The sequence below is a fragment of the Pristiophorus japonicus genome, chromosome 14 (assembly GCF_044704955.1).
Source record: "Pristiophorus japonicus isolate sPriJap1 chromosome 14, sPriJap1.hap1, whole genome shotgun sequence".
Taxonomy (NCBI): domain Eukaryota; kingdom Metazoa; phylum Chordata; class Chondrichthyes; family Pristiophoridae; genus Pristiophorus; species Pristiophorus japonicus.
The window spans coordinates 43353819-43381079 of record NC_091990.1 but is presented as its reverse complement, the minus strand read 5'-3'; the positions used below and the strand labels follow the sequence as shown (position 1 = coordinate 43381079).

The window sequence follows — 27261 nt, the reverse complement described above, 5'->3', positions numbered from 1 at the left end:
GAAAGACAGCACTACTGACAGATGAGAGAGTTTCCTATTCTCCCCAGACTCCACTGTACCTGTCCACTGCTGAATGTCTCCCACAGATCTGTTCGAGATCAACAACTCTGTGAGCAAGGGATTGAATCTGTATCAAAATAGTCCTTGGTCTAAAGTTGGTGACTTGAATAAAAATACAAAATGCAACCGAGCATTTTAATCTGCTCAAGCTCCCTTATTCCTGCATACAATACATTGCAACATGTGTCACTTGAATTACTTACTTTAAGACATATTGCTGAAAATGATGTAGGTATACCCTTAGCTCATTACACAGTTCAGAGCGACACCAACCTGCGACAATGTCACGGTAATGCTTAGCCGTGCTTGGCTCATTTCAGTGTTCATGGTATCCATGACCTTTCCATAAACCATGCAGTGTAGACAGCCTTGTCCCACCGAGCTAGCCTCAGAATTCAATAAGTCCACCAATATTTGAAATATCCCAGCCCTATCCTCCGGAGAACCTGAGAACTGGAGGGTATTTACCATGGATTAGGGTGTTGCAGCGCTGAAGTGACTTCATGACATCTTTAAAATTATAATGTTCTCTAAAAGCAATTAAAAAAATGTTGGGATGGTGGTAATTGCTTTCATTGAGTGATTAGCTTCAGTACCTTTTCAGTGCGGTACGGTGTTTCCCAGCAGAGCATTTCTTGTGTCGAGCCCAATTTTGCTGCAGCGCAAGAGGAAAAACATTTTTACGCAGTGCGTGGCTAGGATCTGGAATGCCTGAAAGGGTGGTGGAGGCAGAATCAACCATGGCTTTCAAAAGGGAATTGGGTAAGTACCAGATGGGAAAAAAATTGCAGGGCTACGGAGAAAGGGCAGAGGAGTGGGACTAGCTGAGGTGCTCTTGCTGTGAGAGCAAGCAGGGCTTGACGGGCCGAATGGCCTCCTTCTGTGATGTAACCATTCTATGATTCTACGTCTGAAGTGAACAGAAGAAATGCTCTGCTTGCAAACATTGGACCAAACTGAAAAGGTACTGAAGCTAATCACTCAATGAAAGTAATTCCTACCGATTGTAGGGTTTAAACAATGAGTATATTTTCTACAGGGCTGTTTTTCTCCATGTATAGACATCGCTGTCCGTACATAATAAGTAAGTAGTCAGACTGCTTGTCCAACATCCAGTTGTGGATGAGTAGAAATGTTCTCCAATTGAATATTGGGAAGACCGAAGCCATTGTTTACGCCACTAACCCGTTCCCTAGACACTGACTCCATCTCTCTCCCCAAATTCTGTCTGAGGCTGAACCACACTGTTCGCAACCTTGGTGTTATATTTGACCCTGAAATGAGATTTCGACCACATATCTGCAGCATAACTTAGACCGCCTATTTCTACCTTTGTGACATCGCCCGTCTCCGCCCTTGCCTCAGCTCATCCGCTGCTGAAGCCTTCATCCATGCCATTGTTACCTCTAGACTTGATTATTCCAAAACACTCCTAGCTGGCCTCCCACATTCTAACCTACATAAACTAGAGGTGATCCAAAACTCGGCTGCCCACGTCCTAACTTGCACCAAGTCCCACTCACCCATCACCCCTGTGCTTGCTGACCTACATTGGCTCCCGGTTAAGTAATGCCTCGATTTCAAAATTCTCATCCTTATTTTAAAATCTCTCCATGGCTTCACCCCTCCCTATTTCTGTAATCAACCCCAGCCCCACAACTCCCCGAGATAATTGCACTCTTCTAATTCTGCCCTCCTGAACATCCTTGATTATAATCGCTCAACCATTGGTGGCCGTGCCTTCTGTTGCCCGAGCCCCAAGCTCTCCCTGCCTAAACCTCTCCGCATCTCTACCCCTGTTTCCTTCTTCAAGACGCTCCTTAAAACCTACCTCTTTGACCAAGCCTGCGCTAATTTCTACTTATGTGGCTTGGTGTCAAATTTTTAGCGCATAATACTCCTGTGAAGCGCCTTGGAATGTTTCACTACGTTAAAGGCGCTGTTGTTGTTGTTGTTATAAAAATTTCTATCTCATGGATGATATGACAGTAACATCACTCTTCACATTTGTTTTTAAGCACTGAGATTTTATATTTATTCATACATTTGATATGGTCTTTAATTTATACATTAGAAAATGGAAAGTTTTACCAAAGCTTCATGTCTAAGTGTCGAACTGTCTCACATCATTTACAGTAAAAAGGAAAGGGAATAAGTGAAATTTTGGGCATTTCCCACGAGCTCCGAAGAACTGTCCTGCAACAGTCTGGGTATGTTGTCCTTGCACAGTTGGTGCTCTGACAGCTCAGAGTTGAGCTGTAACAGAATGAATCTGTCTACCCAAAGAAACATTGCCAGGGCTGCTCATCTTTCTTGTGAAATAGCTGGAATCCAGAGTTAGCTTTGTGTATAAATCTTGCAGTGATTTAGGGATTGTCTGTTCCTCAAAGTAAGGACGCCAGGCTCTAAGGAATGTTCAGTTCACTGCACTCATGTGAAGAAAGACCATTGAGGATGCTCCCTCAACAATTTTTTCCCACATTCGAGGCTCTATGACGATGGGATGATAATTATGTCTGTAATTGATATTTTGGTCATGTGACTTTCAGCACACTGCCCAATAGACGAGATGCACACGGATTCCTCAGGAGTCATCTTAAGTCAAGGCTTCCCAGGAAACTATCCACATTTTCAGACCTGCTCATGGGTTATTAAGGTGGATCCAGACTACAACATCACACTTCTAATCGAGTTCTTCCAGAGCGAAAGGAAGTTTGATGAACTGGAAATATTTGACGGTAAATAAATGTTAAAATTTAATAACCCTAATTCTAAAATTGGCCTGCTGTAGATACACTGTACATGTACCCTTTTATAACAGGAGCCTTATTTGGTTCTCCGTACTCCCTTCTCACCTGTAAGGAGTGACTTCAATCTGAGATCCAGTTCCATGGACATTGTTTAACTCTCCATTAATTACTCACGTTCTGTCAACCCAGACACGGAATGTTGCCAGACTGTTCAACTATAGGAGCAATCAAAGAGAATTTTGATCCTGACCTTATCTGATGTCCACACATATGCAGTCAGAAGTGTGAGGGGTCCTAGTCATTCTTTTCCTTCCGATCCCCCTTCGCCGCCCAGGAAGAAGCCAATTGCAACAGTCATACCACCATCCTGCTTGATCTCAGCAAGACCCAGTTATCAATTCTGGAATTTTTCAGTCATTATGGCTCCATACCACTCTGTGCAGTATATTAACTCACAGCCTTCCATGAGAATTTGATCCGTTTTCAATTATATATTATACTGACAAAGAATGCACGAGTACTTGAAGTGTCTCTTACATCCTTTTTTTAATTGCATCTCCTTCTGTTGGAGTTGCTGCAGTTGAGCTGTTTCAGTACACCCCTGACCCAAGGCATCCTCCCCACACATCTCACCCCCACACTCCCTCCCTCCCTCCACCCAGGCAGCTGGGGTGAAAGATGTGGCAGTAAAGATTATTTTCCTGTTGCTATTGTGAATGTGACTGAGACAATTGAAGTATTTATACCATACACGTGATGTTCTGAGCAATGGATTATGTTCGATCAGTTATCTGCTGACCCAGAAGAAATACTGATTGTGCGACCTATTCATGTCTGGGATGTTGGTTTGAATCGAGATCAAATTGACGATGACATTATCTGATGTTGATTGTCCGAATCAAAATGAATCTCAACACAGATCCTCATCTGAGATCACAAAAACAAGACCATCACTAACATTATTTTTAACTATGAGCAAGATTAAAAAGGATTCAATTGACTATCAACAAGAAGTACGAACAACAACGACTCACATTTCTATAGGGCTCCTTATGAGTAACTCAGAGACGTGAACCATATACAGTAGACACCTCAATTCAATGGAGAAGTGCCACCAATGATGTCTCCGCATGATCCTGCAAATCCCCTGGGAGGACAGGCGCACCAACGTTAGTGTCCTCGATCAGGCCAACATCCCCAGAATCGAAGCACTGACCACACTCGACCAGCTCCATTGGGCGGGCCACATTGTTTGCATGCCTGACAAGACTCCCAAAGCAAGCACTCTACTCGGAACTTCTACACGACAAGCGAGCCCCAGGTGGGCAAAGGAAACATTTCAAGGACACCTTCAAAACCTTCTTGATAAAATGCAACATCCCCACCGACACCTGGGAGTCCCTGGCCAAAGACCGCCCTAAGTGGAGGAAGACCATCCGGGAGGACGCTGAGCACCTCGAATCTCATCGCCGAGAACATGCAGAAAGCAAGCGCAGGCAGCAGAAGGAGCGTACGGCAAACCAGACTCCCCACCCACCCTTTCCTTCAGCCAATGTCTGTCCCATCTGTGACAGAGACTGTAATTACCATATTGGACTGTACAGTCACCTAAGAGCTCACTTTTAGTGTGGAAGCAAGTCTTCCTCGATTTCGAGGGACTGCCTATGATGATGATAATGAGCAGCTAGAAGTCAGAAGAATTAAATAACAGACATGGAAGCAATAAAAGTACATCAGCTTCTCACATTTGAACCTTTCGAATTCACTCTGCGAGCTTGACAGTTACATTGTCCAGACGCCACTCAGCAATTCCATCTGTGCAATTTGCCACGCCCCTCCCCCCCACCAATTGGCTGTTGTACTTGTTTCCTGAAGGTTAGAAGGTGGTAGATGATAAACGGTTGAATAACCACCAAAGGTTTAGGTGTGTGTACACTCAGCAAGTATCTTCTGATTAAAGCCACAGCTGCATCTTGCTGTTTTTATTTTGAGATGCGAATACTTCAACTTCAAGGATTTTATAGTTCAATTTGTTCAAATTGTTCAAAGTTGCATGTCGGTTATTCTGTTAAATTGACATATTCCTGATGTAACAAATTGAAAGAAGAGGATAAAGCATATTGTCTTTCAAAACTTGTTTTATCTATATCACCACTTTGAGACCTTCTGTTTCAGCACTCACATTTACAGCCCTTTGTGCCTTGTTGTATTCTCTGAATGGAACTTGAAATGGCACGGCACAAAATTAATTCATCATTTAAGTGCAAATGGAGTAGATTGCTTCATTATATTATAAGCCAAGTGTTGTATCTAAACGTAACCCAAATGCCTAATGATGCCGTTACCCACAGGTCCCTCGAGTCAAAACCCACTGCTGATCTCTCTGAGCGGCAACTACACATCTCCGATAACTGTTGTCAGCTCAGGAAACAAGGTATACCTCCGCTGGTCATCTGACCATGCCACCAATCGGAAAGGCTTTAAGATACACTATTCAGGTTAGTAAATACCTGGCAAGGTCTCCGTTAGTCAAACTGTGGAGGATAATGTCACCCATGGGTTTCTCAAGAGCCATGGAATGGAATAAAGAGATGCAATGAATGAAATACCTTGTCGTTAAATGCCACCACCTGTTTTCATGGGCCATGAATTTCCTCTGACCTTCGGCCGCTGCATTGCCGTAACTTCACCAGCAGTTACAGTCATGATCGTGGTTTCCATCGCACCTCCGGCGAAGATACGGTGGTGCAGTGGCAGAAAGTCCGAGGAATCATCATCATAGGCAGTCCCTCGAAGCGAGGATGACTTGCTTCCATGCCAAAAAGGGATGAGTTCACAGGTGTTTCAATGAAGGATCTAATATTCCAGATCCCGAACTACATCGTGAAGGGTGGAAAATGCCTGTGCTTGGATTTTTTTAACGTGTTGTGGCCATTGCATACCAGCCACCACACGGGCTTGACAGAGCTCGGTCTTGGTCCACTGGCAAGGGTTACCCAAGACTAACTGGAGACCAGCTCTGCTGCACAGACTGAGCGTGCACATATATTGCAATGTGGGCTGGCCCATGCTGCCCCTGGGCCCTCACCTCTTCTGGGCCCCAGATTCACGCCTCTCCTGGGCCCTGGTCACTTCCCTCTAAAAACTCTTGTCGCTCCTTTGCCCCTCCTGCTGTGCCTGCTCTCACTGCAATCAGCGACCTGGCTTCGCAGCCGTCGCCCTCCTGTAGCAGCAGGCGCTGCTCCCTGCAGTGGTATGTCGCCACACGCTGCTTCCTGCAGTGGCCCCAGCCTGCTGATGTTAATACCCGAGGAATATCAGTGGCCTGCTGTCCTAAAACGGTTCCCGTTAATTATTTTCTGAACTGCAGTCAGAGTGGTCGTGCAAGACCCAACTTTCTATACAGCAAGATCCCTCAAATGGCAAATTTGATGAATGCCCAGTTGATCTGTTTTTGGTGATGTTGGTTGAAGGATAAACAATAGGAAGGAGTACTCCTCTGCGCTTCTTCTGTTAATGCCATAGAATCTTCATCGTCTATCCAAACAGGCAAAAGAGGCCTTGGTTTCACACCATCTGAAAGACGGCCCCTTCAATACTGCAGCACCCTCCCAGTTCTGACCATGTGATCAAGTCCTGGAGTAGGGCTTGAATCCACAACCTTATGACTAAGAAGCTTGAGTTACAACATAAATTTACCACCTATGTTTGAATCCAGTTCAGGTTGCTGGAATGAAAATCTCTCACTGTTGAAATGAAATGATTTTAGCGTACTCAATACTTTGTTATACTGGGTTTCAATCAATGTTCCTTGTAATTTTTTTTGGGCCGTGCAACCCCTTTAATGAGCATTTTTTGCATTTAAAAGCCAGTGAGCCAGCTGCACGGGTCTTTCAGAGCATTGCCCACCCGCGCAGCTTAATGGGAACATTGGTTTCAATCACATCAGACTAAATCAACACTATTTGATGGATGATTAACAGTATCAGAACACAGCAATGGCTGTTAGGAGGAATTTGTTGTGGAACCAAAATAAGGCTCAACATACAAGTCTGATAAAGTATTTTTATTTGCAAATACTTACCGCTTGGCCAAGGGAGAGCAGCAGTATGGTAGAGTTCACGTAACTCGTACCATGCCGTCTCAACCCTTGGTTACCACCGTACAGTCTGGGAAATGTGTTCAGAAAAGTGGACAAGCCAGTAAGCAGGTGCAGCCTGGGTAAAGTGTTTTTGTCTGGCAACAACTCGCAAGGCCAATCACAAAGCAGTTTATCTGCAAGAGGATGTGGTGGCGAGTTTGACAAAGATAGACATTGAATAACAGGAAACATGGTCTGTGTTTCATAGCGAAAATGTAAAAAGCCCCCAATGTAATGGAATTGATGACATGTTGCAGTTTTTGGCTTTAAATATTGTACGGTGGCAAACCAGCCCTACCCACCCCTTCCCTCAACGACTATCTGTCCCACCTGCGACAGGGACTGTGGCTCTCGTATTTGACTGTTTAGCCACCAAAGGGCTCATTTTTAGAGTGGAAGCAAGTCTTCCTTGATTCTGAGGGACTTCCTATGATGATGATGACCTCTAGACTTGACTATTCCAACACACTCCTGGCTGGCCTCCCACATTCTACCCTAGGTAAACTTGAGGCCATCCAAAACTCAGCTGCCCGTCTCCTAACTCTCACCAAGACCTGTTCACCCATCACCCCTGTGCTCGCTGACCTACATTGGCTTCCGGTTAAGGAACGCCTCAATTTTAAAATTCTCATCCTTGTTTTCAAATCCCTCCATGGCCTCGCCCCCTCCCTATCTCTGTAATCAACCCCAGCTCTATATCCCCCCTCCCCCCCCCCCCCCCCCCCGCCTCACCATAGAGATGTCTGCGCTCCTCTAATTCTGGCCTGTTGAGCATCCCTGATTATAATCGCTCAGCCATTGGTGGCCGTGCCTTTTGTTGCCTCAACCCTAAGCTCTGGATTTCCCTCCCTAAACCTCACCACCTCGCTACCTTTCTCTCCTTCTTTAAGGCACTCCTTAAAACCTATCTCTTTGATCAAGCTTTTGGACATCTGCCCTAATTTCTCCTTATGTGACTCGGTAACACATTTTGTTTTATAACACCTCTGTGAAGCACTTTGGGATGTTTTACTGCATTAACCTCCCTGCTTACACCTCTCCGTCTCTCTATCTCTCTTTCCTCCTTCAAGACACTCATTAAAACATACCTCTTTGATCAAGCTATTGGTCACCTGCGCTAATTTCTACTCAGTGTCAAATTTTTATCTCACGATACTGCTGTGAAGCACCTTGGGATGTTTCACTACATTAAAGGCGCTATATAAATACAAGTTGTATTTTCATTTCAAGCATTTTCTGTTTTGCTGATCTGTAACAGGCAGATGTTGAATCCAAAATTAAAATCCGTCTCAGCTGAGCAAATCCAGATAACATCCAAGAGGGTGTGAACCAGCCTGATTTGAATCAGTTGTTGACTTGACTGCGGCCCCTTAATTAAAATGTCTGCATCTGCTCCAGTTTTAGTTGCTGGTGACTGAATTCTGGGCAGTAGAGGTGGGACGAATATTTTCCATTCATCTCCTCACTCTGAAACAGATTGTTTGCCTTATATTTAAATCAAATAAAAGGCTCCAGTTCTAAACGTGAGAGAGCCACAAATCTGGCCTGCAATCCAACAAAAATGTGGTTAATGCAATCGCCTTCGGCAAAAACTGAAAGGGACAAATGTGCTTTCATTGCGGTTGGTTTGTTTCTCCTCATCTTTTTAAGGCACCCTATCAAATGACTCTCCATGCTATATAGGAATTCCTGGCTGAGAAGGCAATCCCCGGCCTCTGATAATCCCATTCGAAAACTGACTGCAAGAAATGGTCCAAGGACAACATTTGGTGTCTCCTCTGATGGTATGGCTGACCTAGGAGCTTACAGTGTTTAGGATCATGGGTATAAACTCATATCTACCAGTCCGGGATAAGTACAACCTGCCCCACACAACTACCATTATTTTTCCTCCTAAAATGTGCCGTTTCCTGACATCTTCATATCTTTCTCTGTCATGTGCGAAACAAAAAGGTATGCAAAAGTGGTTTAGATAGCTGTTTCTTTTACCTCAAGGCCTAAACCAGAATCCAGATGCTGCCACTCCATGGCAATGGTAGAAGTGCCAACATACTTTGCCACATCGAATATTTCTTGCCATCATGGTGCCAGTCTTCAATATATCTGTGCTCCATGATAATGACAACCATTTAAATTTGGAGCCAGGCTTTGGAGATTCTACTGAAGAGTTTTAGCACGTGGGAGCCCAGACTGTGCCGAGGTTTTCAACAGTGAAACAGAAACCCAATGGTGGGTTTTCATCAGTTCTTCCTGGACATAGCGGGGCTGAAATTGCCCCTTTTCTTAAGGCCTTTTAACATTGGAAAACGGTGCACACTGCAGAGTGCAATGGCCGCCAATTTTTCGTGTAATGGCTGCCATTATCAAAATTCCGCTCCTGCGGTATCAATGTCAGCCTGAAAATTATGCCCCCGGGTTGGGTGCCAGGCTAATGGCCCGGCCGAAACCCTCCCTGGTGGCCCAGTGGACCGAAGTTAAAACATCGCAGAGGCGAAGGGGAGAGCCGTGGTGATGCTGCACCATGATGACATCATTGCGGCGGTCACTACACTTCCCCCCCCACCCCCGGCCAACTTCCGCCCCTGTGGTGTACTCACCGCCCCAACTTTCACCCCCATCAATTAAAGACAAATGCTGAACATGTATTATTGAGAAATGTTGACTTTAATTGATGTTCCTAGCAGAAACGACTGTTTCAATGGCCTATCTATAGACTGACTGAGGTTGGGTTATAACTGAACAACTCAACCTTACCCACTGGTCTTAATGATATTTATGGGGCTACAAGTGAACACCAAAGAAATGTACATTCATTCACGGATCAAAGTGTTATTCTGGGAAGAGGCCTGTGTGGATAAATTAATCCATCTCCCCTCCCCCTCTTCCCCACCCCCACCCACATGAAATTGCTGCAGTCTTATCCGTGTTTGAGATATCAGTGTAATTACTCTGTGGTGATATCTAAAGCTGACACAAGCACAAGGACAAAGCCATTAATCTCGAGTATTAGTGTATGCAGCAGTGTAGGATGAGGCTCAGTGAGGGTCTATCTCTGATCGATAGCAATTCCACATGACAATGTCACAGCTACTATTAACAAGCTCCGCAAACACAATGTGATGCTCAGTCCAGTGCTGGAACCATTCCTGACGTTCCCTGATGCTTGAGGCTGCAGAAACGAAACAGAACATGAACATCAAAGGCTGTATGTACCGGGCTCTACTGAACCCGTTTGAGAAAGACTGAATTGAAAGGCAATATAGATGTCTCTCAGTGAATCAAAACTGTTTGCATTTATAGATTGCCTTTCATTTAGAAAATATCCAGGTGTTTCCTGCAGGAGAAATGTATTCTGAAACCTAGTGCAAAGGCTAGGCAAAATGACTGAAAGCAGTTGAAAATATACATTTTAAGAAGGCTTTTAAAGCGGAGAGTGAACAAGGCAGAGGAGTTCAGGGAGGGAATTCCAAAAAGTAAGTTCGAGACACATTAAGGCTCTGACACCAACAGTAGAGAAGAGAGAGGGGTGGACTGCAGCAGTGCTAATGGTGGAGTGGTATCTGTAATATATAGCTCCACCTAGCGGACTACTGATCCACCTAGTGGACTACTGTGGTAATGCAACTGCTGATGTAAATACAGTAAAAGCATCGTGTAAAGAAGATATCACAGTGTCCCTGAGGGCAGGAACAGAGCCTACCTGGAGTTGTTGTATTGGATACCAGTGGCGGGTCTTTTTTTTTGTTAGACAGTTTATGAAGACTGCTGGTTCAGGTCAGACTTGGGTTCACACTGTATTGCAGTGGAGGTCCAATACATCACAGGGGCCAAAATTTCCCTCAGCGGGAAATTGGGGAGGGCATTTTGATTTATCCAGAAATTTACAGCCCAACGGGACTCAGAGGAAAGAGTTGGAAAATTCAGCTCTTTAACTGTGATAACGCCTCCCAGCGCTTTGGAACGCTGTTTGAGGTGATGTAGGGTGGGTTTGGGTCGAGGGCAGTGTCCATCACTGCCATGCTGACCATGTCATCGCGACGCGAACGTGCCACATCTCACTGATGTGTCACTGTAAAGTCCTTACTCTACAGCATGAAACCACACGAGGCACATTCCAGGGACAAGGCCACTCTGTGACCTTAACTCTTTATTACAGGACTCCAACAGTGATGACCCTGTGTGGGACCTCCCTTTATATATCTGTGTGATCAGGTAAGGAGTGTCTCCCTCAAGTTCACCCCCTGTGGTCAAGGTGTGCATCTGAGTTGAGTGTATACAGTAATACAGTGGTGTGACATTGTAGTTACAAACATGACATCACCTTCCCCCCCCACCAAAGTCTTACTGGGATCATAGGTTTAGGCTTTCAGGTGGTCTGCACTCCCTCGTGGAGCGCCGCAGTTGGGGCTCTGGTTGTTGGACACTAATGTGAGTGTCTGTCGTCTGTGGTGATTCCGGCCTGTCCGGGCTGACCTCAGGGACTGCGCATTCTCCTGATTGCTCTTGTTGCTCATTCACTGGCGGTAGTGTGAGCTCCATCTCATGGTCTTCTTCAGGTTCCTCAATGTCCATGCTGAACCTTTTTTTTACTTGGTCCAGATGCTTACGGCATATCTGGCCATTGTTGAGTTTTATCATGGTGACCCTATTCCCCTCTTTGCCAATTACAGTACCCTCAAGCCGTTTGGGCCCCATGGCGTGATTGAGGATGAATACAGGATCATTCATTTTTATACATCTCCCCCTTGAATTACGGTCATGGTACTCATTTTGTGACTAGCGCTTGCCCTCAACGATGTTGGTCAGGACTGGGTGGATGAGGGACAACCGAGTTTTGAGTGTCCATTTCATGAGTAGCTCTGCGGGCGGGACCCTCGGGAGCGAGTGCGGTCGGGATCTATAGGCCAGCAGGAGGCGTGATAGGCGACATTGTAGGGAGGGTCCTTGAATCCTGAGCATACCTTGCTTAATGATTTGCCCGTTCCACCTGGCCATTGGAGGCCGGCTTGAATGGCGCAGTCCTGACGTGGTTGATGCTATTGCCTGACATAAACTCCCAGAATTCATAGCTCGCCATTATCACTAACCAGGATGTCCGGCAAGCAATGGGTTGCAAAGATCGCACGTAGGCTTTCCACGGTGGTGGATGACGTGCATGAATTCAGGATGATGCACTCGATCCATTTCGAGTACGCAACTACTACAATGAGGAACATCTGCCCCATGAACGGGCCCGCATAGTCAAAGTGAATGAGTGACCATAGCTTGGTGGGCCAGGGCCACGGGCTGAGCGGGGCCTCCCTGGGGGCATTACCCAGCTGGGCACAGGTCGTGCACCTGCGAACACGGTGTTCCAGGTCTGAATGAATTCCAGGCCACCAAACGTGTGACCGGGCAATGGCCTTCATCATCACAATGCCTGGGTGCTCGCTGTGGAGTTCCCTGATGAATGCCTCCCTGCCCTTCTGGGGCATGATTACCCGGCTGCCCCATAGTAGGCAGTCAGTTTGGATGGAGAGCTCATCCATCTGCCTGTGGAACGATCTGACCTCCTCAGGGCATGCTCCGTGTGCAGGCACAGTCAGGACACATTTCTGAAACAAGGAAAGGAGGGGATCTCTGTTTGTCCAGATTTTGATTTGGCGGGCTGTGATGGGGGAGCCTGCACTGTCAAAGGCATCGACAGCCATGACCATCTCAGCGCTTTACTCCGCTGCCCCCTCAGTGGTGGCCAGTGGGAGCCTGCTGAGCACGTCAGCGCAGTTTTCAGTGCTGGGCCGGTGCCAGATGGAGTAGTCATAAGCAGCTAGCGTGAGAGCCCACCGCTGTATGCGAGCTGATGCGTTGGCATTGACAGCCTTGTTGTCTGACAACAGGAATGTGAGTGGCTTATGGTCTGTCTCTAATTCAAACTTCCTACCGAAGAGGTACTGATGCATTTTTTTTTACACCATAGACACATGCAAGCGCTTCCTTCTCAACCATCCCATGTCCCCGTTCTGCTTGAGAGAGCGACCTGGAGGCATAAGCCACAGGTTGTAGCTGACCCTCAGCATTACCCTGCTGCAACACACACTCAACCCCATAGGATGATGCATCACATGTCAGAACTAAACATTTACAGGGGTCGTACAGGGTCACCAACTTGTTTGAACAAAGTAGGTTTCGCGCCCGATCAAAAGCCCGTTCCTGACAGTCCCCCTAAAACCAATCGCAACCCTTACGCAGGAGCACATGTAGCAGCTCCAACAACGTGCTCAAGTTTGGCAGAAAGTTCCCGAAATAGTTCAACAGTCCCAGGGATAGTTCAACAGTCCAATGTGTTGCAGGACCTGGGTGCTCGTCGAATCGCCTCTGTTTTGGATTCGGTGGGCCGAATCCCATCTGCAGCAACCCTCTTATCCAGAAACTCAACCTCGGGAGGTAAGAACATGCATTTAGACTTCTTGAGTCGCAGGCCTACCCGGTCCAGTCAGCGTAGCACCTCCTCCAGGTTGTGGAGGTGTTCCTCGGTGTCTAGACCCATGATGAGGATGTCGTCCTGGAATACGATCGTTCCCGGAATGGATTTAAGCAGGCTTTCCATGTTACATTGAAAAATTGCAGCCGCTGATCGAATGCCAAACAGGCACCTGTTATACGCAAACAGTCCCTTGTGTGTGGTGATGGTGGTCAGTAGTTTGGATTCGTCGACCAGTTCCTGGGTCATATAGGCTGAAGTGAGGCCCAACTTGGTGAACAGCTTGCCGCCTGCCAGCGTGGCGAAGAGGTCCTCCGCTCTTCGGAGCGGGTATTGGTCTCGTAGGGACACCCGATTGATGATGGCCTTATAGTCGCCACAGATCCTGACAGAGCCATCTGCTTTTAGAACAGGAATGATGGGGCTCGCCCAGTCGCTGAATTCAACAGGCGAGATGATGCCCTCTCGCAACAGCCGGTCCAATTCGCTCTCGATTTTTTCCCGCATTACATACGGCACCACTCTGGCTTTGTGGTGCACTGGCCTGGCGTCCGGGGTGATGTGTATCATTACTTTAGTGCCTTTGAAAGTCCCGACGCCAGATTGGACTCAAATTGTTGTAGGACTTGTGAGCACGAACTTCGTTCCACCGATGACATTGCGTGAACATCCCCCCATTTCCAGTTCATCTCAGCTAACCAGCTCCTCCCCAACAGTGCGGGACCATTGTCCGGGACAATCCAGAGTGGCAGCCGGTTCACTAAGCCATTGTGTGTGACAGCCATCATTGCACTGCCTAGCACCGGAATGATTTCTTTGGTGTAAGTCCGTAATTGTGTCTCAATACGTTCTAATTTGGGTCTACTGGCTTTGAGTGACCATTGCTTCTCAGATTGCTGAACGCCCATGAGTGACTGGCTGGCCCAAGTGTCCAGCTCCATGCGTACTGGGATACCGTTCAACAAAACCCTCATCATCATTGGTGGCGTTTTGTTGTATGAACTCTGAATATTCGCCGCATGAACCCGCTGAACCTCGGCGTCCATCGATTTGCCCCAAAAGTCATCGTGCCTCACAGAACCCTCTTCTGGTTCATCTGCCTCATATATTAGTCTGGTTGCAGGTTTTCTGCACATTCGAGCTAAATGGCCACTGAGATTGCAGTTTCTGCAGACAAACTGTTGGAATCTGCAATATCTGGCTGAGTGTTTTCCCCCACACCTCCAGCATGAGTTAAAGTTTCCATTGTTGGGGAGAAAGAGACTTTGGCCAGGAATTCCGTGCTTACTGTCCCTTTGACTGCTCTTAAGTACCCTATTAGTGGGTGTCAATGGCCCCATCCCAGGCCGCATTGTCCACTGTGATGGCGTGAATGTCCGTTCAGCCTGCCATTGTCTCTGTTGAGGTCCTGCTCTGCTGTCTATTGCTGCCTGGTAAATATCGGACTGCCCCTACCTGCCTGCGGGGCTCTGAGTAGCATTGATGGCATTGACTCCCAGATCCATCGCCACGTTAGAGGCAGAATTGTGCGCGTAAATCATTTTTGTCTCTTCCTCCCCTGCCATGAAAGTTTGAGCTAACAATGATGCCGCTTCCAAGATCAAGTCCTTGGTCTCAATTAACTTGCGAAAAATTCCCGCATGACCAATACCCTCGATAAAGAAGTCCCTTAGCATCTCCCCCCTGCAGGCATCTGTGAACTTACAGAGGCTGGCCAAACGCCGGAGGTCCGCTACGAAGTCCGGTATGCTCTGTCCTTCACGTCGTGGTGGGTGTAGAATCTGTGTCAAGCCATGTGTATGCTGCTCACCGGTTTGAGGTGCTCTCTGATTAATTTGCTAAGCTCTTCAAAGATTTTGTCCGCCGGCTTTTTGGGTGCTAGTATGTCCTTCATGAGTGCATATGTCTTTGGCCTGCAGCTGGTCAGGAGATGAGCCCGTCGCTTGTCGGCCGCTGCATCCCCCAGCCAGTCTTTAGCAATGAAGCTTTGCTGAAGCCTCTCGACAAAATCGTCCTGGTCTTCCCCAACACAGTACCGTTCCTCTGTGCTGCCGGTGGCCATTCTCGTGGGTCGTGAATTCCCGTTTCTCGTCGCCAATGTAAAGTCCTTACTCTACAGCATGAAACCACATGAGGCACATTCCAGGGACAAGGCCACTCTGTGACCTTAACTCTTTATTACAGGACTCCAGAAGTGATGACCCTGCGTGGGACCTCCCTTTATTTACCTGGGAGATCAGGTAAGGAGTGTCTCCCACAAGTTCATCCCCTGTGGTCAAGGTGTGCATCTGAGTTGAGTGTATACAGTAATACAGTGGTGTTACATTGTAGTTACAAACATGACAGTCACGACGTCCCTCTCCTTCACTTAAAGGGGAAAGACTCTGCGAGGCCTACCTTGAGCTCACTCGGCCACCAGGGAGGGGTATGGCTGGGCCAGCAGCCGCCATTGTCGGGCCGACTCAGGAGTCAGCCGACAATTAAAACAAAATGGCGGCCACAGCAGTGCGCCCTCCCCTTTAAGGGCGGCCGCACCGTCCAGCCTCTGGCAGTTTCCCGCCACACGAAGCTGTCGGGGGCACCGGGGGGGGGGGCAGCAACCGCGCTCCCGTAGGGCAATTTCCCCCGTGGGGTGGAAAGGGGTCACGGCCAGGTGGTAAGGGGTCGGCGGGGCAGAAACCCGGGGCATGGCGGAAACCTGTTCCTGCTGCCCCTGGCCCAGGGCAATTGTGGATGGGTCGGTCCCGCCATCTGTCCCCAGTCGGAAAGGCCTTAATGCCCCATTATTGCCTCTTCGATAACAGGCCTCAAAGAAGGGGGCAATTTCCCTCAGATTCATACCAAAGTCCAGGTCACTGAGTCAGGGCACTGGAGCTGAGTGACTGCATTAGGAGGAGAGCAAGAGGAGTCAGTTTAAAAATCGGTTCAATAATGATCTGTTTGAAACTGAGTTGGGGGATAGGGCAACTACAGAGACGAAGAAATGAGCCCAGCGCAACATAGGACTAACAGTGGATTAAGGTTCTACTATCGAGAACCCTCACAGATGGTGCTCTATCCAGACACCATCTTGAGAACCAATCCTATCAGTGGGTTCTGGTAACTTCTTCAACCACAAAAGAGAAGCTTGCACAGTTTCTGTTCCTTATGTAAATACTTAGATGGGATTCATATCTGCCGGATAAAGATTCTGGCTGGTGAAAGTGCTTTGCCATTGGAAACTAAGTGATCCATGTGCCACACTATCCCGTGGATCTGTTGTCCCGCCTGCTTGGCTGGCTGACTAGACATTGAAGTGCAATGTGAATGAGGGCATCATGGTGTGGCTCTCAGTTTTCCTGGTTTCCCACTGAGCACTAATTCCACCCATTTCAAATGGACATTAAAGGCCAATAACAATGACAACACCGTATATTTATATAGCACCTTTTTGGCCCCAAGGCGCTTCGCAGGAGTGATTTAAGACAAAACAAATAAATTTGACACCGAGCCACATAAGAAGAAATTACAGCAGATGAAAAGAGATAGGTTTCAAGGAGCGTCTTAAAGGCGGAAAGAGAGGCGGAGAGGTTTAGGGAGGGAGTTCCAAAGCTTGGAACCTCGGCAACAGAAGGCACGGCCACTAATTGTTGAGTAGTTATAATCAGGGATGCTCAAGAGGGCAGAATTTGAGGAGTGCAATCATCTCAGGGAGGTTGTGGGGCTGGAGGAGATTACAGAGATAGGGAGGCTAGCAAGGTTATCATCTGTTGGGATCTTTTAAAGGCACACTATAATGTTTTCCATCAGTAATTACATTATCGAATATAGGTAAAGATTTCCAACTACCACTGTCACAGGATGAAGAAGGATGCCAGGGAAACTACTTGAAGCAAACTGCCTGCGCCAAGCATTCTTTCACGAGTGACTGCAGGGCCAGGCGTGACCACATGACAGTACCTTAGAGGAACTGCCTCCACAAGCTGTTAATCTACAGGGGGACAGTTGGAGATCGGGGCCATTTGTTTCAAGGAGGCCTGCTGCCAACTTCCACCAGCATGGTGACATTCCCAAAGAATTCCATCTTCAATGTTTCTCTTTCCATCTCCTTCCAGGCTCGTATGTGGGTCATTGGGAACATCAGTTAGCTAGCTGCCCCCAGATGTGTCAAACTCATTCATTGTTAAGCATGGCTGGCACTTTCATCTCCTTTCCCATTAAATACCAACAGGAGCAGAACACAGCTGCCCAGATTCTCTGCATTCTTGGATTTATTTTCTGGCACCACTGCTTTATAAATCAGTCCTGTGTTTCTGAGTCAGGGGTACAGTCTAAATGCACTTTTCAGATTTAAGCCTATCCACATTTGAATGGAAAATATATGCTTGGAAAATTATCTGTGGAGCCAGTCTTGCAATTTGATTGGCTGCAAGTCTGAAAATGGAGAGAGCTAACAGGTTTTAAAGAGCTGCTGCTCACCCTTAAAGGGGGTTGGCTACAATTTACGTGTTGCAAGGGAGTGATCAGATGTGCAGTGAGGGTGGGGCCAAATATTACAGCTTTCTGCGATAACTCTTTGGAGGTGTTGATGCCGGAAATGCAGCAACCAAGTGTGGCCCTGTTTTATGTTGAAGCTTGCCCACTTGACAAATCCCAGGTCCAAGGTGCAAAGCTGGAGGTCGCAGGTGAATTCTTTCATCTGGTCTACCGTACCTGAGAACATAAAAAGTGCAGTGGAATCTGTAGACTTAGCTCTTTGGGATGTAAGCAACCTCTTGAGTTATCTTTGCACCTGAAAGTCACATGCTGTCAAGAATTGGTGGTTTTCATGCAGTGCTATAGGAATCAGGGAGTAGCCAAAGGGATTCCCACCCTTCCATGCAGACTGTCCTACAACAGTAATTGCCAAGATTCCAGGAGAGTGCATCAGAAACAGCTGAAGGCTTGAGCAATAAAGCTGCAATGTGGAGGGCCAAAAAGCCACGCAAGACGTTCAGTGTGCAAGCAGGACAAATACTCACTGCAAAAATATTACTGTTCACTTTTCAACAACAATAGCAATCTTCCTGTGAGAAATGACACCCTGTCAGATACCTGTTTTATGTGAGTGAGCAACATCATGGAGGTGGAGCCTTGCCCGAACTCATAGAATTCAGCGTTGGACCTGATTTTGTACTTTCGGTGATGATGTAGAGTTTGCTTGCTGGTGACAAGGCATCTTTCTTGATGTCAAAATCATCTGCCAGAAGGTCAGCTATCCTGCAAATCACGCAGATGAGATCAGTGATGGGATGGTCATTACTCACGTCCTGTGTCAGCGAGGAACCAGGATGCTGATAAGGATTTCGAAAATCACCCCTATTGTGTTTAAGGAAGGCATTTCAGATCAGAACCTCATTTAAGATAGCTGAAAGGCATTTAAAAAACCAGCTTAACATCTTCTCTAACTTCTTAAAAATGCTTAAATGTAAGCACTCGTGATATTCTCAGGATTTGAAAACACCTAGCCCCGGTCCAGCTTCAATAGCATGTGTGTCTGTGCGTATGTTCGTTCGAATTCCTTGGTTCATCTGGATTAGAAACCTCTCCGAACATGTCTTGCTCAACTAACTCTATTAAAAATAGATTAACAGGTCATTCATCACATTGCTGCTTGTGGGATCTTGACTGTGCGCAAAATGGCTGCCATGTTGCCCGAATAACAACTGCTGCCCCATTTAAAACCAGTTCATTGCTAGTGAAGTGCTCTTGTCCTTTAAGAAGTGGAAAGGTGCCATATAAATGCTGGTCTAAACAAAAATCGAGAGAAAGACAGCTGAGTAAAAAACATATTGATCAAAATTAATTTGATAGTTTTAAAATAAGTAGTAATGACAGGCTTCACTTTTAAACAAGCCATGGTATTGTTTTGTGAATGTATATACTGTTACCATAGTAATTGAATTTTAATTGGTTAAGATTTATTTTCTATTTAAACTTGATTCCTTTCCCTGGGAAAGCCTCCACTTGATTTGCCTTCAGACTACTGATTGAATGTAATTATCTCAGAATTCCCAGGTTGATTAAATTGCATTTTTGTAGTTCAGTAATACCGATTATTGCAAAAAAAAAGCAGCATTCAAATACAAAAACAGTAACTGGTTTATTGATTTCTGCAAGTGGCTGGAAATTGATGAGCAAGTTGTCAGATATTGCAGTTTCATCTGAAAAGGGGCAGCGTTGCCATGGTGAATGATGTGGCATGGTGTTGCCATGGTGAAATATTTGGTGCAATGACATGATCATTTTGCGGTTGGTATCCGGGTGCTAGAGGTTTTATTTCAATCCGTGTTTCAGTGAAAAACGAGGATTCAAATAAAGATCAAATGGTGACATTTAATTCATGATGACTGTATTGAAACAAACTTATTTTCTCTTCCCTGGTTGTTCCAAGAGGTGAATCAGCCTGCAAAATCCCCCACAAAAATGCCATCACTGCCCCTTTCATGGCTTATGCCCATAGCCATTCTGAATGATTGTAAAATGTGCCTTTCCTTTGTCATTAGCCCCTTACTGTAGCCCCCCAAGCCCACCAAGGCATGGCACAGTCCACACCCAAACTGGAGGGCTACCCGGCAGCACAGTGCGTTTCAGCTGTGATCCAGGCTATCGGCTGATTGGACAGGGTATTGCGACGTGTTCCCGGTTCCCCCAAGGCTGGTACGACTGGAATACCATTCCTCCTCTTTGTCAAGGTAAGAAAATCTTTCCCTGTGAGAGCCCTACATCTGTCAGGTACAGATATCTCAATCCTCACTTCTGGAAACTGAGAAAATTGGGGGGGGAAAAACACAGGGAAATCTATCTTGATCTGATCCTGGCTCTCACCAGGATTTCAATTCACAGCTAGAGAAGTATATATTTTTGGAGAGTTCTTCAAATAACATTTGACAGTTTGTAGTCTGTATTCAATGAAAAATCTTGTGCCACATAACGCGACGGCCTGGAGTTTCCGCTAGGGTGCAATCGGCAAAAGGCGCCCAGAAGGCGTTGAATGCGGCGCTGGTGTTGCCGATGGGAAGTCACGCTCAGGTTTCCATGCAAACTCATAAGTATAAGCCCGAACGTAAAGTCTCCCATTAATCAGCACAATTTAGCAGCGTACTCAAATATAATTGATTTGTGACTGGAAGAAGTCCAATGGGGACTCAAGGTGCCTGGGTGGGATAAGGGGAAAAATGATTCCCATTCAGAGTGAGGTTAAAGACTGCAAGGTAAGCAGCACTTTCCTCTCTGTCCTGCAAACTTTTAAAACGCCGACACAGTAATTGATTTAAATCACTTTGAATGCTTGACTGATTTAATGCTCTTGGGCTTGCTCTTTGAGCTAATTGCTGCAGAAGCAGAGAAGAGCTGTTCAGTTGCTACAATCGACTGCTGGTTGGGTGATGAACGCTGGAATCATGTGACCATGGGTGCCTGTGTGCCCAAAGTCCTGGGCCCGTTGTGATGAACCTCTCCTAACGAGCACAATCGGTGGAAACATGCCTTTCTGACCTGGGGGTGTGGCCAGTTTTGTGGGCGGGGACTGCTTCGGGCGAAGGGACTGTGGACTAGCATAAAAGTTTGTGGATTACTCGAGCACAAAGTAGTTATGGGTGCTCCTCACTTATGCTTAAAATTCCATGATCTATTGCTCTGTTTGATTTGATTCCACCCAGACTAAGCTGTTATCTGGGCAGAAATCATGCGGAAACTTCAGGCCACTAGTTCATGAATAACTGCATTGTGTTATAAATCATTTTACAGCATGGTTCCTCAATTTTGTGTGTTTTTTGTTATATTACATATTCTTTAATATTTCATGCCTACTGATTTGTGGCCCAGTGCAAATATGAGCTGAAGTGCATTGGAATTCTGTGTTTCTTTTTGTTTGGTTTTTCTCCATATTACTGTATTTTTCTCTTCCTTACTGCTATCCATGCAAGCAGCTTTTTAATCCCCTTCATGCCATGTGTTCTTCACAGCCACAAGAATCTCCAAGTGCCACTTTTGAGTTGATGATTCATTGCACAAGTTTTTTTCCTCAACGTGCCTAGCCTTAATGCTGCATCTTCTATTAATACAAATGAAATTGAGAGCTCAACTTGTGGAAAATGGTAAATGGGTTACCTGTGTTTTACCACTAGGTGCAATGCATTGGACCAGCAGTGTGCTGTGCCATATGATGCTGTAACCTTCAGTGTTTTATCTTGTGTTGCAGCAGCAGTGTAATATTAGTGAAACTATTAATATTGATGCACATTTGACCTCAAACAGAGTTGACTGATGTTCCTTTTCAGCCATTTCTTGTGGCGTTCCAAAAGCCCCAGCGAATGGGACAGTCTTTGGGAGAGAGTACACTCTTGGAACCAGAGCCATCTATCAGTGCAATGAAGGATATAGATTGCAATCTGGTGAACTATCAACAGCTGTCTGCCAGGAAAATGGACAATGGAGCAACAAGAACAACCCACCACTATGTGTGGGTGAGTATGCCATTGGGAGCTTGTTTCACAGCCTCTGACAAGGAGTCACTACGTGAATGAAGGAAAAACACAGATAAGTCTGCACTCCAGGGGCCCGGTGTTTCCAGCTGGTTGGGGTTTCAACATATCGTACCATGTGTTGCGAGGATCTATCTGTTTGCTTGCCTGTCTATCTGTCTGTTTCCCCCTTTCCCTCTCTCTCTCTCTCTCTCTCTGATTATACCCATAGAATCATAAAAGTTTACAGCACGGAAGGAGGCCATTTCGGCCCATCGTGTCCGTGCCGACCAACAATTGACTATCCAGCCTAATCCCATTTTCCAGCTCTAGGTCTGTAACCCTGCAGTTTACGGCATTTTAAGCACCTTTTAAATGTGGTGAGGGTTTCTGCCCCTTCCACCTTTCCAGGCAGTGAGTTCCAGATCCCCACAATCCTCTGCGTGAAGACATTTCCCCTCAAATCCCCTCTAAACCTTCCACCAATTGCTTTAAATTTGTGCCCCCTGGTTGTTGGCCCCTCTCCGAAGGAAAATAGGCCCTTTCTATCCACTATATCTAGGCCCCTCATAATTTTACATAGAGGTCTCCTCTCAGCCTTCTGTGTTCCAAAGAAAACAAACCCAGCCTATCCAATCTGTCCTCATAGCTAAGATTCTCCACTTCTGGCAACATCCTCGTAAATCTCCTCTGTATCCTCTCCAGTGCAGTCATGCCATTTCTGTAATGCAGTGACCAGAACTGCACACAGTACTCCAGCTGTGGCCTAACCAGTGTTTTATACAGTTCAAGCATAACCCCCCCCCCCCCCCCCCCCCCCGCTCTTATATTCTATGCCTCGGCTAATAAAGGCAAGCATTCAGTATGCCTTCTTAACCACCTTATCTACCTGGCCTGCTACCTTCAGGGATCTGTGGACATGCACTCCCAGGTCCCTTTTTTCCTCTACACTTCTCAGTACCCTACCATTTAATGTGTATTCCCTTTCCTTGTTAGCCCTCCTGAAATGCATTACTTCACACTTCTCCAGATTAAATTCCATTTGCCACTGTTCTGCCCACCTGACCAGTTCATTGTTATCTTCCTGCATTCCGCAGCTTTCTTCCTCATTATCAACCACACAACCTATTTTTGTATCATCTGCAAACTTCTTAATCATACCCCCTATATTCAAATCTAGATTATTGGTGTATACCACAAAAAGCAATCGACCTATGAGGAGAGACTGGATCAACTGGGCCTTTATACATTGGAGATTAGAAGGATGAGAGGGGATCTCATAGAAACATATAAGAATCTGCCGGGACGGGACAGGTTAGATGCGGGTAGAATGTTCCCGATGTTGGGGAAGTCCAGAACCAGAGGACACAGTCTTAGGATAAGGGGTAGGCCATTTAGGACTGAGATGAGGAGAAACTTCTTCACTCAGAGAGTTGTTAACCTGTGGAATTCCCTGCCGCAGAGAGTTGTTGATGCCAATTCATTGGATATATTCAAGAGGGAGTTAGATATGGCCCTTACGGCTAATGGGATCAGGAAAGGGATACTGAGGGAATGATCAGCCTTGATCTTATTGAATGGTGGTGCAGGCTCGAAGGGCCGAATGGCCTACTCCTGCACCTATTTTCTATGTTTCTATGACCTAGTACTGAGCCCTGCGAAACCCAACTGGAAACATCCTTCCAGTCACAAAAACACCCATCAATCATTACCCTTTGCTTCCTGCCTCTGAGCCAATTTTAGATCTAACTTGCCACTTTGCCCTGGATCCCATGGGCTTTTACTTTCGTGACTAGTCTGCCATGTGGGATCTTATCAAACGCATTGCTCAAATCCGTCATCTTCATCATAGGCAGTCCCTCGAAATGAGGATGACTTGCTTCCACGCCAAAAAAGGATAAGTTCACAGGTGCTCCAATGAAGGACCTAAAATTCCAGGTCCTGAGCTACATCCTGAAGAGTAGAAGATGCCTGTGCATGGATTTTTTTAAACGTGTGGTGGTCGTTGCACACCAGCCACCACACGGGCTTGACAGAGCTAGGTCTTGGTCCAGTGGCAAGGATTACCGAACACGCACACATATCGCAGTGTGGGCTGGTCCGTGCTGAGGGGTGGTGGGAGGTGCTGTGGGGGGGAGAGAGGGGAGAGTTGTGGGGGAGGGGCTTTGGGAGGGAGAGGGGGGAAGGGATGAGCTGAGAGGAGACAGGGACTGGGGCTGGGAGTGAGAGGAAGAGGAGAGGGGAAGGGAGGTGTAGGCTGAGCAGGATGGGGAGGTGTGAAGCGGGGGAGAGAGAGACTGAGAGGGAAGGGATAGGAAGTGCCGGCTGAGGAAGGGGTGGGACAAGCGAGGAGGGGCCGGGGAGGGAGAGGGGGAGCAGTGAGACAGAGAAGGGGACAACATAACGTAAGAACTAAGAGCAGGAGTAGGCCATCCCGCCCCTCGAGCCTGCTCTGCCATTCAATACTCATCTTCTACCTCAACACTTTCCTGCACTATCCCAATATCCCGTGACCCAAATCCATCTACACTACATCATACGCACTGCCCTCATCAACCCTCCTGGTTACCGCCTTGAAAAATTAAATCAAGTTAGTCAGACACAACCTTCCCTAAACAAATCTGTGCTGACTGTCCCTGATTAATCCCTGTCTTCTAAATGTAGATTTATCCTGTCCTTCAGGATTTTTTCCAATAATTTTCCCACTACTGAGGTTAGGCTGACTTTCTCCCTTCTTAAACAAGTGTACCACATTAGCAGTCCTCCAGTCCTCTGGCACCACACCTGAAGCCAGAGAAGATTGAAAAATGATGGTCAAAGCCTCTGCTATTTCCTCTTTTGCTTTGCTTAACAGCCTGGGATACATTCCATCCAGGCCTAGGGACTTATCCACTTTCAAAGCTGCTAAACCCCTTAATACCTCCTCTCTCACCATGTTTATTTCATCTAATATTTCACACACCTCCTCCTCGATAGCAGTGTCTGCATCACCGCTCTCTTTTGTGAAAACAGACGCAAAGTATTCATTAAGAACCATATTCACATCTTCCGCCTCCACACACAGATTACCCTCATGGTCTCTAATAGGCTTACCCTTTCTTTAGTTATCCACTTGCTCTTAAAATATTTATAAAACATCTTTGGGTTTTCCTTGATTTTACTTGCCAAGAATTGTTCATGCTCTCTCTTTGCTTTCCTTATATCCCTTTTGATTTCACCCCTGGACTTTCTATACACCTCGAGAGATTCTGCAGTATTTAGCCCTCGGTATCTGTCAAAAGCTACTCTTTTTTTTCTTTATCGTACCCTAGGTTTGTTAGTCCCATCCTTTTTCCTTAAGATCACATATTTGGCCTGAACCCTGCGGATCTCCTCCTTGAATGCCTCCCACTACTCTGACACTGATTTACCTTCAAGTAGCTGTTACCAGTCCACTATGGCTAAATCACCTCTCAGCTTAGCAAAGTTGGCTTTTCCCCAATTTTGAACGTTTATTCCTGCTCTAACCTTGTCCTTTTCCATAACTACCTTAAATCTAACTGAATTATGGTCAATAGCTGCTAAATGCTCTCCCATTGATACCCCTTCCACCTGCCCAGCTTCATTCCCCAAAACTAAATCCAGAACCGCCCCCTCCCATATTGGGCTTGCTACATGTTGGCTAAAAAAGTTTTCTTGTATGCATTTTAGGAATTCCGCACCCTCTATTCCCTTCACACCAATGCTATCCCAGTTAATATTAGGATAGTTGAAATTCCCTACTATTACTGCTCTATAGTTTTTGCACTTCTCAGAAATTTGCCAACATATTTGCTCTTCTATCTCCCTCTCACTGTTTGGAGGTTTATCGTACACGCCCAGCAATGTGATCGCCCCTTTTTTGTTTTTCAGTTCAACCCATATGGCCTCGTTTGATGATCCCTCTAACATATCATCCCTCCTCACTGCTGTAATAGTTTTTTTAATCAATATCGCGACCCCCCCTTCCTTTTTACCCCCCTCTCTATCCCATCTGAAAATCCTTTAACCAGGAATGTTGAGCTGCCATACCTGCCTCTTTTTTAGCCATGTCTCTGTAATAGCTATAATATCGTACTCCCAAGTGTCTACCTGTGCTCTCAGCTCATCTGCCTTATTCGCTATACTCCTTGCATTGAAGTGTATACCATTTAGTACCGCCAGACCTCCTTGTTACCTACTTTCTAGCCCTTGTTTCCTCTGTCCTTCAAATACACTTTCTACATTCTTGCTTTCCAATTCCAGCTTTATTTCCCTCCCTACTGAATCTATTCTCAGGTTCCCATCCCCCTGCCAAGCTAGTTTAATCCCTGCTCCCCCAACAGCACTAGTAATCTGCCCCCCACCACCCCACCTCCCAGCCCCGTGAGGATAATGGCCCTGGCTCTGTTGAGGTGCAACCTGTCCAGCTTGTACAGGTCCCATCTCCCCCAGAAGCAGTCCCAATGCCTCAGGAATCTAAACCCCTCCCTCCTGCACCATCTCTCCAGCCACACGTTCATCTGTTCTATCCTCCTATTTCTGTACTCACCAGCTCGCGGCACCGGGCGTAATCTGGAGATTACTACCTTTTGAGGTCCTGCTTTTTAATCTCTCTCCTAGCTCCCTAAACTCTGCTTGCAGGACCTCAACCCTCTTTCTACCGATGTCATTGGTCCTGATATGGACCACGACCTCTGGCTATTCACCCTCTCCCCCCAGAATGGCCATGGTGTTGGCAAGGTGGTGCTTCCATAGGGTGTTGCAACATGGTGATTCAGCCAATGGGCAGGTGAAATTCTCCACATGGCCCATAGATCAGAGTATTTTCTAAATGGTGTGGAACTAGGAACTATGGATGGGCAGAGATTTAGGGGTCCAAGTACATCAATCACTAAAATCTAGTGGACAGGTACAGAAAATAATGAAAATGGCTAATGGAATGTTGGCCTTTATTTCAAGGGGGCTGGATACAAAGGAATGGAAGTTATGTTACAATTATATAAATTTCTGGTTAGACCCCATTTCGGTAGAGCATTCAGTTCTGGGCACCACACATTAGGAAGGAGATATTGGTCTTGGAGTGGGTGGAGTGCAGATTCCCCAGATTGATACCGGGGCTAAAAGGATTAAATTATGAGGACGATAGACTAGGCTTGTATCCTCTTGCATATCGAAGAATATACCGTGATCTATTTGAGATGTTTAAAGGATTTGATAGGTTAGGTAGAAATAAACTATTTTCTCTAATGGGGTCCAGAACAAGGGAGCATAACATTAAAATTAGAGTTAGGCCGTATATGGGTAATGGCACACTTCTTCACACAAAGGGTAGCGGAAATCGAGAACTATCTCCCCCCAAAAGCTGTT

The 27261-nt window shown here is 46.3% G+C and overlaps 1 protein-coding gene across 1 annotated transcript in view; it reads left to right on the top strand.

Moving 5' to 3' along the window:
- csmd2 (CUB and Sushi multiple domains 2) overlaps positions 1–27261 on the top strand; it is a 778395-nt gene that overhangs the window by 582835 nt on the left and 168299 nt on the right. Inside the window, exons 42-45 of the mRNA XM_070898713.1 lie at positions 2610–2798; positions 5162–5308; positions 19936–20124; positions 21712–21897. Of these exons, the coding sequence (XP_070754814.1) occupies positions 2610–2798; positions 5162–5308; positions 19936–20124; positions 21712–21897 (711 nt within the window). The remainder of the gene's footprint in view (positions 1–2609; positions 2799–5161; positions 5309–19935; positions 20125–21711; positions 21898–27261) is intronic.